The 14,884-nt window shown below is 39.1% G+C and overlaps 2 protein-coding genes across 4 annotated transcripts in view; one reads left to right on the top strand and one right to left on the bottom strand.

Annotated features, from left to right (window-relative positions):
- The window catches only part of ccn4a (cellular communication network factor 4a), a 31,441-nt gene extending 30,349 nt beyond the window's left edge, over positions 1-1,092 (top strand). For both annotated transcript variants that reach the window (XM_079367460.1, XM_079367461.1), the window contains 2 exons: positions 67-260; positions 357-1,092. In XM_079367460.1, coding sequence (XP_079223586.1) covers positions 67-260; positions 357-656 — 494 coding nt within the window. In that variant the 3' untranslated portion in view covers positions 657-1,092. The remainder of the gene's footprint in view (positions 1-66; positions 261-356) is intronic.
- A 2-nt stretch (positions 1,093-1,094) lies between these two features.
- On the bottom strand, positions 1,095-14,884 carry ndrg1a (N-myc downstream regulated 1a). Of its 2 annotated transcripts, XM_079367458.1 has the most exons (16): positions 14,730-14,884; positions 11,165-11,238; positions 10,597-10,632; positions 7,857-7,962; positions 7,112-7,232; positions 6,692-6,754; positions 6,531-6,591; positions 5,670-5,756; positions 5,476-5,532; positions 5,257-5,360; positions 5,032-5,088; positions 4,874-4,925; positions 4,198-4,245; positions 3,713-3,748; positions 3,354-3,405; positions 1,095-2,537 (listed from the first exon to the last, which is right to left on the bottom strand). In XM_079367458.1, the coding sequence occupies exons 2-16, from the start codon at positions 11,219-11,221 to the stop codon at positions 2,308-2,310; spliced, it is 1,167 nt and encodes a 388-aa protein (XP_079223584.1). In that variant the 5' UTR covers positions 11,222-11,238; positions 14,730-14,884; the 3' UTR covers positions 1,095-2,307. The 2 variants fall into 2 exon arrangements, with proteins under 2 accessions (XP_079223584.1, XP_079223585.1); XM_079367459.1 differs by lacking the exons at positions 10,597-10,632; positions 11,165-11,238; positions 14,730-14,884 and adding an exon at positions 8,469-8,676.

Raw genomic sequence — 14,884 nt, 5'->3', positions numbered from 1 at the left:
TGATTAAATCTATATTGTACAAGTTGGATTGACATCATGATTTTACCTCACATCTCTTCTCTCCAGCTTCCCCAGCTGAAACCAGGAGCTGGCATAAGAACTGCATTACCCAGACTACCTCATGGAGCCCCTGCTCAAGGACGTGTGGCCGTGGTCTGTCCATGAGGATCTCTAATGCCAATGACCAATGTGAGCTTATCAAAGAGTCTCGTCTCTGCAACCTACGGCCCTGTGAGGTTGACATCACCAAACACATCAAGGTAAGCCCTTCATTTGACAACCAAAGAAACATACCAACTCTGAAGTTAAAAAGGTTCTACAGGATTTACATTCTTTTTTCTACTTTCCTCCATCAGCCGGGAAAAAAATGTCTAAACATTTACAGGGAAGATCAGCCCACAAACTTCACCATCTCTGGCTGCACCAGCAAGAAGCAGTACCGGCCCAAATATTGCGGCGTCTGTATGGATGAGCGCTGCTGTATCCCATACAAGTCCAAAACCATCGACGTAGACTTCGAGTGTCCTAATGGGTCTGGGTTCACCTGGAAGATGTTGTGGGTCCAGGCCTGCTTCTGCAACCTCAGCTGCAAAAATCCCAACGATATCTTTGCAGAGCTGGAAAGTTACTACGGTTACCCAGAAGTCGTGAACTAACAGGTGTCAGACATGCTCCCTGCCTTCGGGAGCATCCAGAACAAACCTTATCTATTTGTCGTTTGCAATAATATGTATTTGTGATGTGTGTGTTAAAGTAAAAGGGATTTTCTTATTGTCTTTTTTCCTATTGGAAAATGTGTAAATATTCTAAATTGTCAAATATTTTAAAAACTGTTTTGCACAAAGAAAAAAAATTAAAGAGTGTAAAATATTGAAGGCTTAACTTATTTATGGAGCTTTTTGATTTATAATAATATTTCTGCCATACATTAACTTACAGGTAGATGATAATTCTCTGTATATAGTTTACTTTAAATATCATAATCTGTTCTTTTTGATTTGTTTAAAAGGAAAAAATGGACCAAAATGTAAAAGACAAAGCCTTATTTTATGCTCATGTGTTAAAATATGCAATAAATACATGACAAGGCAAGCTCAGTTACACGGTTTTTTTATTATTATTTTTATAATAAATACAAACTGTGATGTCATTATAATGCTTTTCTACAGCATTAGACAGTTTTGAATAGCATCTTAACAAAGCAGCTGTTCTTTAAAGCAAAGCGTTGCTGTCGTGCAACTTAGTACACTACAGGAGCAGAAAGTGTAAGGTAAGTCCTACAGCTAGCCTCATGTTAACATGTGGAGCCATCACGTCGCTCAAAGACCCACTACCACATCTACAATGAACAAATCCATGGCACATCTTTGTTCCTTTGAGCTTGATTGCATAGAAATCCTCATAAAAAAAAGTTTTGTCAGAAGCCATGACCCATTAATAAAGCATAAGATACAAAAGATTTTGGATTTCAGATTCAGGCTGAGTTTTGATTTACAATAAAAGCATACAGTCTTATTGGAATGTAGTAAAAAAAGATTCCTGAAAAGTCAGCTGACAGGGAACTGTTAAAATTACAGGAAATGTTTTGGATAATGGACATAGTAAAATACAAGTTGTATTTGCTGTGTATGAATGACACACCTGAAGTCTGTCCCTTCATTTTCAAAGATACAAAGCAAACTGCCAGTTTTATTTATCCCAGTGCCTCCCCATCCTTTCCACATCTACAAATCTGCTTCTACGCACAAAACAACAAAACCTCAAACATGGAAAAGGAATAGTAAATGATCAAAAAAATTACAGTAAGAACAGAAAACAGTCATTTACAGTCAGTTACATTTTGAGAAAGCTGCGTCAATGTGGTCAAAATGGATAAAAACCAGATGAGGAAACACAGAAATGAAAATTAAAATGTTTTTTATAAGTACGGTATATGAGATTATGAGAGATAAATGTACAAGCTGGTGTATTTGTAGCCACAGCTTTCTCTGACATTCTCTGCTTCTGTGTTTCCAGACGCTGCGTTGCCCCAAACTACACCAAGGTGCTCGGGCAAATTTCCTATCAGAGATGTGTTTTAGTCCCTTAGAAAGACAAATGAGACATTTCAGTTGCACTACAAAATCTGCAGGTGAGTGTCCAAATGCATTTTTACAATCCCAGGTTTGCTATTTTAGTGCCCCCTCTACATCGGTGTGTGTGTGTGTGCATAGGAATGTGTGTGTCAGGTGTCGTTTAGAGGCAGCGCAGCACGAACCGAAGAGACCCGGACAGGTTTTCAGGGCATCTGGAGAGTTGCTGATTCACTTAGCAGGACACTTCGGTGGACTTGGGCACGGCTTGGTCCACATTGCTATTGGCCGTGCCATCCATGGAGCCTTCTGTGTGGGAGCGAGCCCGCTGATTTTCGGCTGTGTGGCTGCGGCTGCGCCTGCCCTCATTGGTGTGTGAGCGTGAGCGGTTGCCGTCAAAGGAGGTGACGCTGGAGCCTGAGGCGGTGCGGGAGCGGACCAGGCGGGTCATGCTGGCCGAGGGCACTGAGGGGAGAGGAGGAAGAGGATTAAGTTAAGACACACTTTGACAAATTAGTAATGAATATTTAATGTTAGAACACCTTCAAGCTCCTGTGCGGAACATTCTGTGTTGATGTTAGCTGCTCTTGTCTTGTAAGTAGTATGTACTGCCAAAATATTTCAGCCAGCTTTCTCTCTTTCACTGACCGGTTATCTTTGTAATGATGATTGTACAAAAATAATATTTCTTCACTGTTATGCAAAAAGCCTTTCCAAAAACCTACCCAGTGGCAGAAGTTTCAGGTAAAAGGTACTACATAGAAATAATCTTGTAGCTAAGAGTCTCGTTTGACGATGTAGGTTATAGAGGCTTCAGTATTAGTCTGAGTCAGTTTCACATACAGCTAACTAAAATTAGTTTATTAATGAATTTAAAGTGTTTTTCATTTCATTTTAAACTACTTTAAATTGAACGGTTTCTTTTTCAGAGTAAGTAAATTCTTAGTAAAATCATCATTTTCTTCTACGCTGTTTCCGCACACTACACTTCTGTAAAAAAAAAACATCAGTCAACCCAATGCCTAGTTCAAGATACACCCTTGTGGAGAGTCATTTACCAAACACCACTAAAGGAGGAATGAGGAGAACATGAGGCCAAACTTCTTTATTTAACCACAAGGTGGCAGAAAACTCTTTTTTTAAAACAATAAACGCCAAACTGGAACTTTTTAAGCACAATTATCTGTTTTTTTAAAAAGCCATATTTTCAATATGATAACACTGCAGTCCTGTTAAAGGCGTGCTTTTTAAAGTCAAACGCTGCATGTAATGAGTACTTACTGTATCCCATGCCCTGGATGAAGTACTTGAAAGCTTCTGTCAGTTTTGCAGGCTGCAGAAAAGACAGACAAAAAGAAGGTGATAATCAGTCCTCCTGTCACTAATTATCACACTTGTTTACATAACACTGACATACTCCATTTGTCATCCTGCAGATTATTGCTCAGGCTCTGAGGTATGACAGCTGCTGTGAGCAGGCACTGCACAAGGCAGAGGATTACAACCTGACAACCATGGTTCATGTCTGCTACTTGCTAATGCTCTTAAGTGCAACCGTCTTATGGCATCCACACGATTATCCAGCCCTGTCTGGTGTCGAGCTTTTTCCGTTTCTGTCACATAAACACAGATGTACACACCTGGTCAACCTGGGGCATGCCTCCACAGTCAGCCATCTGAAGAGAGGAGAAGAAGAAAAAACACAATTAGTGTTTTGCATAGTAGTGCTTATACTTTTGCACACCACTGGACACACGCCATTAAACTTAACATGTCCCATTTGAACACCTTGTCCCTGTAACCTTTAATTAGTGTTCCTCCAGATCCTGAACATTTAACTACAATGAATGACGCCCTTTTTAGCACTAATAGCGACTTGTTTTCAGTTGTGGATCATAAAAGGTTGCCATAGGTAAAATAAGAAAGTAGGTCAGCTGCAGCAGATTGCAGAGACATCATGCATACGCATGGACACATTCAGCTTCTTAAACAGCTGGTTAATGTGTCACCAGGTAATAGCTGACTCACTGGAATCTTATCAGCTGACGCCTTTCCATGGAGGCTAATATAATCAGTATGAGGATATTGGGTAGGGTGTAGGGGGAGGTGGAGAGAAACACTTTACCTTCAGGAGGGTAGTCTTTGTTGGGTCCAGCTTAGTGTTGCACTCAACCTGTGGGTACACACAAGATTGTTCAGCAAAGAAACATTGAAAACCTATATTTTTAGTTTAAAATGGACTCACGTTTATTTCGCAGCCTAATGCACCATCAAAATCCTAATTTAACCAGAGTTTCAGATCTAAAAAACTAGTTGTAAGATAGATAGGGGATGGGAGGTTATTTGTCCTTTTATTTGTCCTTTTTGCTGGACATCCATGTCATTATTATTTCTTAAAATAGTTTATGCATTGTCTGTTTTTAATTAGTTGTTTTTGATGTTAATTTTTGGAGACTGAATTGTAAGTTAGATATAACTAAAATGCATTTAAAATACCTAACATAACTGCATAGCTTATCAACCCTGGCTTTGGCTTATTATGCTAACACACCGTAGCAGATTTGCGTCGGTCACATATTAAAACCTTTCTCCATCACTTGATCTCAACTTTGTTCTTGTATCAGTCATGTTCGACAGCTGTCCTTCAGCGTTTAATCTAGCGTCTCTTTGTGGTTTAAATGGTTGACCATAGTTCAAACACATTAAGTACATGTTAGCCCGGTTAACTAGAGTGGGACGTGTAATGATTAGCATTAAAGGCTTGTTTACAATGTCTGTGTGAATTCTGCGCCTGAACTCACCACAGCCTCCACAGCAGGAGAACTGTCACCAACAACCAGCAGAGATGGGCACCTGGATAAAAGAAACACAAAATTACAAAACAGCCGAACACATAAGTACATTACATTTTATATTAAGTGTTTTGTTGATATTTTCATTGTTGCTACTGACAACTTACTTGAGGGTTCTGACGTTACTGCCAGGGACTGGCCTCTCAATTTCCAGATCCCTTCGACTGCAGAATGAGACATGTTATGAACAATCTTAAACAGATCCAAAATTTCCTTAATTACAAAGTAAAGATTTTAAAACCAATTGCATTTTTGGTTGTACATAGTGTGTTAGTGAATGTTGGCCCTAAAAAGTCTCATATGTAAAAGACAAATATTAACAAAATGTTTACCTTTCGTAGGACTTGACAAAGAGATGCAGGTTAAATTGGTTCATGTCGTTGAGGATGTGATGGCGGTATGTTGCTATCAGGTCTGGATTGTTGTGGATCTCCTCCTGTGGTAACCAAATACAAAATCTTTGTAACTCATTGAGCAATATATACCAATAAAAGCTAGTTAACAACATGCTAACACACACAACCATCATCATGCATCATATTAATGTGTACCTTTCCAAAGAGGTGGCTGATGATCATGTCTGGTATGGCATGAGTCCATCCACTGATCTGAAAAGAGATGTAAAATAATAAATGTTTTAACTCTAGTCTTTTAGAGTTTTCTGTTTGCTTCTGGTCAAGTTTTAGATTATTTTAAAAGGGTCATTCTGTAAAACTGTGTATTTTCAAACCACTGTGTGTGTTACCTTGTGTGCAGCCCAGTCCATCCATCCCTCAGCACACGGGTTGATGTTGATGAGCAAGAGTCCCTCAACCATGTTCGGATAGTCCAGCTAAACACACAAATCATGAACATTTCATGAAACACAATGCCACTTTTAGCAAAAAATTATAAGCAAATAGCTTAGTGGATTTTATCCTGTTATTATTTAATTAATGTAATAGAACCTCCTCCTGCTTTCTTTGAACAGGCAGATGTAATTTAAACAAATGCTGTTTTGGCAGCTTTAAGTTGATCGCTACCTCTGACACTTACCCTGCAGCAACATTTTCATGTGTTAAATATAATAATAATTCTTCTTATGGTCTTGGTTGCTTTTCTGGTTCTTATAGAGGCATTTGTTAATTTTGAGTCCTTCTTATAGTCTATCCTCACTGTAGCTTTTAACATTTATATCCATGAGGTTTTTTTTCCCACTCAAGTCTTGTTGGAAGCTTACTTTCTGCCGTACTCTGTGTGACCTGTATGTAACATGTTATTTATGTGTACAAACCCCTTAAGGAAACATGGTCTTATTTTACACAGTTCTCCCTGTCAAATGATTTATATTCATTTTTTGTTAAACTATAAAGAGAGCTGCAGCAAGGAGTTAAAAGTTGGATCTCTGTTAGCCTTGTGTCATAGTGTGAGGCTTCCGACAGCGCACAGTGTTAGTGTTGAGCTGATCTGGAACATTCCGGAGACTTTTAATGGCTCAGCAGGCTCGAGCAATAAGTTGTGTTTCATCGCCAAAATCAGCAATAAGAAGAAACACTTCTGGTAATCCTTAAATGATTAAAACTCCCATAATTATTAATCCTGAGTGAGGGGAAGAGGGGAGACTTACAGCAAATCTGGTCAGAATGTAGGCCCCGGCTCCAATGCCCATTCCAATAACACTCTTCAGTCTGCAGTAGGACATAAAGGACTACTGTTAGAACAACAGGTTAGAAAATATCTTTAATTTAAGTGTGTAAAAGTCAGATTAAAAACTGCAGTTCAACTTACCCAAAGTGCTTTAACACAGATGGGAGGGTTTCTGAAACCTGGTCCATGGACGGGTACTCATATCTAGGAAACAAAGCCCATATTGTTCCAACTTTTATTTTATAATTTAATGAAAAATGCAAAATTATTAACTAGATTTATTGCTTCTTGTCGCTGCATATAATAGCCTTTTATGTTTTTGTTTTTCTTATCTGTTTCCATATCACGATCAGTTTAAGAGTTCAGCAAATCAAAGCACAGAGATTAGGCTGAACAAGGTAAAGACCTTCATCTAAAGCACACTTGTCAAATTAGGTCGCCTTAAGAACATCCGCACTGATTTAGCTGTCCAATTAAAGGTCACAGACAATTGTGTGTGTGTGTGTGTGTGTGTGTGTGTGTGTGTGTGTGTGTGTGCGTGTGCTTGTGTGTCTGGCTCACCCAGTGGAAAAGGTGTTGGCTCCTTCATGCTGCCCGGGAGCATCAATGTGACACACAGCAAAATGCTGCATGATCTCGGCCATGTCCTCATGGCTGAAGAGCGTGTTCCAGCAGGTTTTGTCTGGCAAAGGAATGTGGAGGTGGATAAGGGATTCTAGTGAGACTTTCAGGATTTACCGAGAGTAACCTGAATGTGACAATCTGACAGGGTTTGTGTTTGTAAGTGCAGTGAGTCGTTGACACATCTAGTGCCATCTTAAAAAAGTGACATAAAGCTCAGAAGACTTTTCTCACCGTAATTATCAACTCTTTTAAAAGGCCAGATTTAAAAAAAAGGATGACTGAAAAGGGTAAAACATTCACATTATTTATATCAGAGTTGTATAACTAGTAATCAATGGATCAGAAATACATCTGTCCCATTCGAGAGGAGATATAAGTAGTTGTTTTAGTAAAACTATTTTAAATGTGAACGCCTATTAATTCTGTTTGGCCCACCTAAATCTTGCTTACTGTGACTTTCAATTCTTCATAGCAGACAAACAATACATTAGCTATGGTAGGTCATCTTCTTTAATGCAAAAGGCTTTGTTTTAAATTAATACAGCAAACTAGTCGGCTTTAGAGACAGTTCTCTAGGGGATATTTGTTTTGTGGCAAGATGCAATAATTCAAAACACTTGAGTCTCTAGCCATATCAGTAGATGTTTCACCAATGTAGAGTTAAACAATGAGCCAGGCTTACGGTTCAGTCCAACATCGTGGTAGGTTAGGATCACTGGTCTGTCACCCTTGGGGATGCCCTTCATTGTACAATGGATTCTTCCATAAGGAGTTTCCACATCATGCTCCTATGACAGAAAAAAAAGACCAAACTAAGTATCAAATGTGGGAATCTTTTTTTTTTAACCGAAATTCTTAGTAAAAATGAATTCTGCTTTTAAACATAAGTGAGTATTTCATTTCCACACTGGAACATAAGACTGTTTCCTCAGACTTTCAAACATCTTCTTAACATTGCAATTCAAATGTCTTCCTAACCTCTGTTCAAATTGAGGAATTAACCAAATGGTTCATTACTCCCTAATCCAATTGTAGAAATCCTCTTAATGCCATTCAAATGCTGACCCTTATTTTTCAACAATTTTTTATCCAAAAAAAAGGATCGTCCATGTGCTCATCATTTCCACCAATACACAACAAACATGATAAATTTGAACCTTTTTGAGTTCTATCCAGTGTCTTCACTTGTTTGACAACTCTAACAGAATCGTTTAGCTAACAAGGAGAATAAGCCAACAAATCCTCCAAAAATTACTGAGACCAAATGTGCAAATAAAGTCGTCAGTGTACTCACGCTGACTTCAATCTCAGTCACAATCATTTCCACATCAGAATCCTCTAGAACCATGTCTGCAGAAGACAAGTTTGATGCTGCTCGGAACCCAAAAAGTGTTTTACCAGTGGCTCCCTGAGCTATAAATCCAAATGTTGGTAAGCCTTAGAAATTGTTGAGCTCCGCTCTGAACGCTCAGTTTTATACCCCCACTGCTTACCAGTTGGCTTAAGCCCCTGGCCTCCCATGGTGCTTTGCAGGCTGGTCAAAACAAGCTAACTCTAGATGAAGCGATCCCCTAAATTGGATCAGTCAATGTCAGACAGAGGGCCATTGGTAAATGAGTAGGCACCAATAGGAAAACAGGCTGAATAAATGCACTGCTATTATTATTCAGTAATACTATGTTGTTAAAGGCTAAAGAGCAAAACAAAGTCAATTAAGCTTAATACAATACATAATCTGAGAAGAGTTTTATGAACTGATTGCTATGGCCTATAACCCACCGACATATACTGTATATAACTGGAAGCAAAACAGAAAGAATATGAATTTCTTTATGGGCTTTTGTGCCTTTATTGGAGAGGCAGGACAGTGGATAGAGTTGGAAATCAGGAAGAGAGGGTGGGAATGACATGCAGGAAGGGAGCCACAGGTCAGATTTGAACCTGGGCCGCCTGCGTTGAGGACTACAGCCTCCATACATGGGACATGCGCACCAACCACTGCGCTACCAGCACCCCGAATATGTAATTCTAATAAAGTCTCAATAACATTAAAAAATGTATATATAGTTTTTGAAATTGTTGTTTACAATTTAATTATAGGCCAGTATTGTATTTTTTTGTGTGGAATATGTCCTGATGAGAGTACATTTCATGTATACTTTTACATATGTTATTTTGGTACCTGTCCAAGGGACTGCAGATGTAAATTAGCCTAATGCTAACTCTGGTGCAATGCATCAAATAGTTACATTTATGTTTTAATTGGGCATGGTCACTGACGAATAAAGTTAAAAAATTGAGAAAAACTTGAAAATAATTATGAATGAACATAAACACTCTTAAAATCAACCTGATGTTTATAAAATATAGCTTTTACACTGAATATGTATTGTTATGATTATGATTGTGTAACTATGCGATCATACAACCATCAATTTCAAAATCTTAAGCAAAAAAATACTTTGGAAATTGTTTGAGTTCTGGTTGAGTCAAGCAAACATCTGCTGACCTCTAGGATTTCACATCTTAGATGGGAAGGTCAAAGAGTGCTTCTAACCTAATGACTTATGTAAACATTAACAACCAAGGATTCCCCTCACTCTGTCCATCCCCTGCCTCCACTTGATACGCAACAAAGTGCGTGGTGTACACGGTGAGGTAATCCTGCAGTTGGGACATGTGTATCTGTGTGTGCGTGCCGAGTTGCACACGTCCTACTCCAAATGCCTGTGTATGCATTTACTCAACTCAAGTGTGGGAGGAGCGACGTATAGGTGTGCCAGTGTTTGTGCAAGATTTCTGAATTTTTGGCTACAACACCCAATTTTATCACCCTCATTGAATCCCACAAGCTCTGCTTGTTGGAAACTCAAGTGTAATGGACACTTGTCCTGGATCCCTCAGGTCGTCTTACTTGGCAGCGTGACACCAAAGTAAGTCAACAGAGCTTTAAAGGCCTTTTTAGTTCTTTGATGAGACTGAGTCAGCTTGGTGAAAGAGCTGAACAGACGTCACACATTGACGTAGTGTCCATGTTTGAGAAAAGGGTCAATGCATTTATTGAAAAATGGCTTAGATTATAAACTAAATGTTGACACTGTACCTTTAAGACAATGCCAAGTAGCTTTAAAACTGGACTGTGATAGACTGAGTGTTGGCCAGGGTGCTCACAGGCCCCCAGACTTAGCAGCATCCTCATACCAACCAGAATGTGTTTGCTTATGAATATGTGTGTGCACATTAACTACGTTATCTTACAAATGCTGTACAAGGTGTGTCCCATTCTGTTGCGGACAGAAATAGGGTAGGTCCAATTAATCCATTAAAACAATAAGAAGCAAACAACTGTGTTCATTTGAGTTCATAACAAAGGTTTGTTCATAATTTTTCTTCGTTTTCAATGTCTTTGTCTGTGAACGTACCTTGACAACAAGCTGCTGCACAGCCTCTCTCAGACCCTGCAAGGAAGAAACAGAGAATATCAAACTAATGTAATTACAGTGCAACATGCTATAATCTAATATCCTGATTATGTCATCCAGTGACTGAACTCTCCTATGTATATGACTTCTGTAGTATGACTATAATGTTAAATAATTTAGCAGCTTTCTTTGCAGAACTCTGTGTTGCAGGGTGAGACCAATGCAACAAAGATTGCCTTTATAAGTTGTGCTGCACATAAATCATCAATTTGTAGAATTAGATCATGTTAAAATGATTGGAAAAACCCCTTTTAATCCTTGACATGTAGTACATGTGTAAGTATATATGTGGTGCACTGCATATTCACTTCATGGTTCTTCTGTGCAAAACTCTCAATAAGCTTCAAATGAACTTAATAACCACACAAGCAGCTTTTCAGAAATAAATCCCGCAACGCTGAGCGATGCAATATTTAAGGACGTCAACGCATTTCTGTTACAACTACTTCCAAACACTATTTGACTTGGATCAGACCAGGAGTCTTAGCAAAGAAAAAAAGAAACATACCGGCAGTTCCCTATCAACCAGCAGGGGTTTGGACTCAACAAATTGGATGTCGTCCATCTCAAGAGCTGCAGATGCTGGAGGTCAGAGAGAACAGCAAAATTATTGTGTGACAGGACTTGAGACTGTTAAAACAAACTATGCTTGAAATGATACAACAGAACATGTGTTATTGTGCTTTTTGAAATGAACAAGGATTTCATTTAAGGTGTGGCAGGGGTACGCAAGCTGTAAGACAGACAATAAAATGACAGATTTGTTTGAGCTTTGAGGTGGGTGTATGTCTTATCTACAGAAAGTCCATTAAAAGAGACCTGAACTACAGACCTGAACACACTCCTGTGCACACACCCAACTGTATAGGCACAGGAACATGCAGGGACTGGACCTGCTCTAACATGAGACCACATAATGGTGCCACACCTGAACCACCGACAACAGAGACATACTTACATAAAGTCTCACAAACTACCCAAGTTTCAAAATAAAAGCAGCCCCTCCCTGGTAACTGTTTAGTCATTGGGAATGTATTTGTTTTTTAAATGGGAGTGAGAAGATAAATAGGAAAGAAGAGAGGGAGAGAAGCAGACAGGTTGAATAGGCAGGCAGGTAGAATAAAAAAAGAATTGAGTGAGAATACAATCCAGGCGATAACGATGCTGTTTTTGAGGCTGCAGCTCTGCATGCAAATTCAATAAGCCAGTTTAGAGGGCTCTTTGTGCACTGGCACCGGTGGCTCCTAGGAGCCAGCCTTTACTGACCCAGACACAGGAAGCAACGGACACTCTGGTTCCCATCGATACAACCCAGCCTCTTTTCATGCCTCTGCTTGTTTTCTCCCTCTGTACTCTGTCTCTTTGCTCTGTTTGTCTTGGTTTCTGCTTGATTGCAAGCACTGTGTTTTCTCCCTCCAGACGTTTTCCATCTGCACTATTTGTCTTTAAGTTTGTCCTTAAAAAACAACTTTGACCTAAACTGTGTTTTTTCGAGAAAGGTGGTCTTTAAGAGTCAGTGATTCATTACATTTTAAAAATCCTACATGACAGCCATCCTGCAAAAAAACAAAGAAATAAACAAACAAAAACAATGCTCTGGAAGCACATGCAAAAACACATGTACACACATGTTGCTCTGTCTTGAAGAACAGAGGCCAGACTGGAGCCATCTGGATCTCACAATAGAACAGAGGAAGAGGAGTATCAAACAACAGGTTCATTTTTCTGCTGAAGCGTCCAAAAACATGGCCGCCATCACACTGCAGGAGCTTTGTCAAGAAGGGCAAGACATCAGCCCCCGCCGAGATTCCAGAGAAATGACAAAGAAGCTCACACATTTTTAAAAATGATGCAACTTTTTAGAAAAGGAAGTGAGAAAAATAAGTTCATGCATCAACATGTTGGGGGAATCCTCTAAGCCTGTTTTCAAGTCTATTTGCAAACACGGCTACAAAAAGCTCCCAGAGAGCTTATTAGCTGATAAACAAGACTGCAGACTTCCTCTGTTCCTGTTGCCACCTCTTAGCCTGTTAGCAAGCAGGCCTGGTTGAGACAACTAGGTCACCTGCTGTTTACACTAGATGTGTGCCTCCAACAGGTCCCTTTGCTGAGCTAATGTTTCACTTGGCCAAAGAGCATAGCATATGGGGGGGTGTTAGTTTAACCCCAGAAGATCCCAATCCCAGGCAAATCCCAAGAGATATGAGACCTGCTTTCTTGACTTTTCTTATGCAACCTTTTGCTAAATCCTTTTCACAGAAGTAGAATCCTGCTTGATCAGCATGGGAACAAATGCTACATGTTACATTCAGAATGTAAACAAAATTTGAACGATTGCTAAATCTGAAAAATAAAAACTCTGCAAAGAAGATTGAATATTAGATAATCAAAGTTGAGGTGATGTTTTTGTGGTACGTCTTTTTCTCACAGGGATTTTCTGTTGCTGCTGCAGCAGGGGGCTTTCTTTAAACTGGCTGTGCTCCAAACTGGTTGGGTGTCATTGGCAACAGTCACATGTTGTCTCTAACCAAGTCAAACCAGTTCCTACATGATTATTCCCTATTGAAACAGTGTGTGTGGGCGCCTGTGCGTGCACATGTGTGTGTTTTTAAGAAAATGTCACATTTTTGGGGAAAAAAAAAAAATCGAACTATTCACTGAAACATCTTTTGGGCTGGCAGAAGTGAGAATGTGTTATGCAATCATGGACAGGAAACAGAGGGAGGATCCAAAATGAGTGTTCTGAAATCAGAATACAAACCCTATACTTTATACTGAAATATGGAATGGAAAGTTTCCCTGTTTCTGAAACATTACATGGAAATAAATGGCTTAATTGTGCTGCCAATACTCTGTTAAGCAAAGACAAAACATGTTTCTGAGGAATAGGTTTTAGTGTTGTTTCCTAAACAGCAGAATCCAATGTTCCAATTCCACGGCTGGATAATTTGGTCTGAGCAATTAATGGAAAACAACAACACAGGTCTACTCTTTTTCTAAAATAAATCCAGATATACAAAATGCTACTTTAAGCCAGAACACCCAAGTTACAAAACAGCCTGAGAGCTCAAACTCTCTCTTCTCGAGAGAAGAGAGAAAACATATGGACTGATTAGATTTGGGCAGCCAGTCTGAATTTTTTAGGGTGAATCGTAGCCAGTATATCCTTCCTGCATTTCCTACATATAGTTTTAAATCCACACGCTCCCATCTGCAAAAACAATGATTGCTTCCCTAATCTTTGGGAACTCACTTAATCTGTCAAATCCCTGGTTCTGAAATATCAGCGCAGCAGCAGGCCTGCTGGACTAAGCTGACACAGACCTACATTTTGAGATTGTAAAAGATATCAAATTGTGGGTGCCTTGGTAAAATACATCAGGGTGGTTTTGAGGGGATCAACACTGATAAACATTAGTAGTTCAAGCAGCTGCTGCTGCTCATTGTATGATGGATCCTCATGTATCACTTAATTGAATTCATAAACATCAGATAACAAAGCTGGAATACATGGCAGATTGTAGTTTAAGCAAGCAATAAAGTGCAATTTTATTTATTTTTAAATTAGGTATTGTTCAAATATGTTTGAAAATATTTTCATTAAAGCTTATTGTCTCTTCTGAGCTTGTGTGTGTGTGTGTGTGTGTGTGTGTGTGTGTGTGTGTGTGTGCTTACAGCCTGTGTCACGTGTGAAAGCATGTTGAACTAAGATCAGGTAACCCCACCTGTTTCATGCTACTACTAGTATGAAATGTAATAAATAGCCTCCTCTAAAACATAAAGAACAGCCAGGCAAAATAGCCTACATGTAATAAGGCAGGTTTATTGCTTATTTTTATGCACAAACTAAATCAAAAACATTTTGAAATCGTCATGTTTTGATTTGTGAGTTGGGTCTTTTCTATTATTTGTTGTTGAAATAAAATAGACATTACATTACAAACGGCAACCTATCTCACCATCCTGTATTGAATCAATGCTGTAAAGCCATAAAGAATACCAACGTGTTCAGACATGCACTCACGCTCCCAGTCCTTTATTAAATAAAGTTAGTATTCGAAGCAGAAACTTACCTTGTGTTTTATTTCTGATTGTCTTGATATGAACAATGCTCAAAAAAGGTCCAAAAAAAACTTTCTCTCTCTATCTTTCCAAACAGCACTATTTGTAGTAGTGTCAAAAGCGTTGCTTTGTTTATAACGTGCGACGCAAGGCGGATGTATGAGGG

This window comes from Symphodus melops (assembly GCF_947650265.1).
Source record: "Symphodus melops genome assembly, chromosome: 18".
In the NCBI taxonomy this organism is placed as follows: domain Eukaryota; kingdom Metazoa; phylum Chordata; class Actinopteri; order Labriformes; family Labridae; genus Symphodus; species Symphodus melops.
This window is presented reverse-complemented; position numbering and strand designations above follow the sequence as displayed.

What these genes read in the sequence shown, in the direction of transcription:
- ndrg1a (XM_079367458.1), bottom strand. Translation starts at nt 11,221, where the DNA reads ATGGACGACATCCAATTTGTTGAGTCCAAACCCCTGCTGGTTGATAGG. An exon ending in TGCAGCAGCTTGTTGTCAAG is followed by an intron (nt 7,963 to 10,596) that starts GTACGTTCACAG and finishes TTTCTGTCATAG; the next exon opens with GAGCATGATGTGGAAACTCC. An exon ending in GCATGCCCCAGGTTGACCAG is followed by an intron (nt 3,406 to 3,712) that starts GTGTGTACATCT and finishes TCTTTTCTGCAG; the next exon opens with CCTGCAAAACTGACAGAAGC.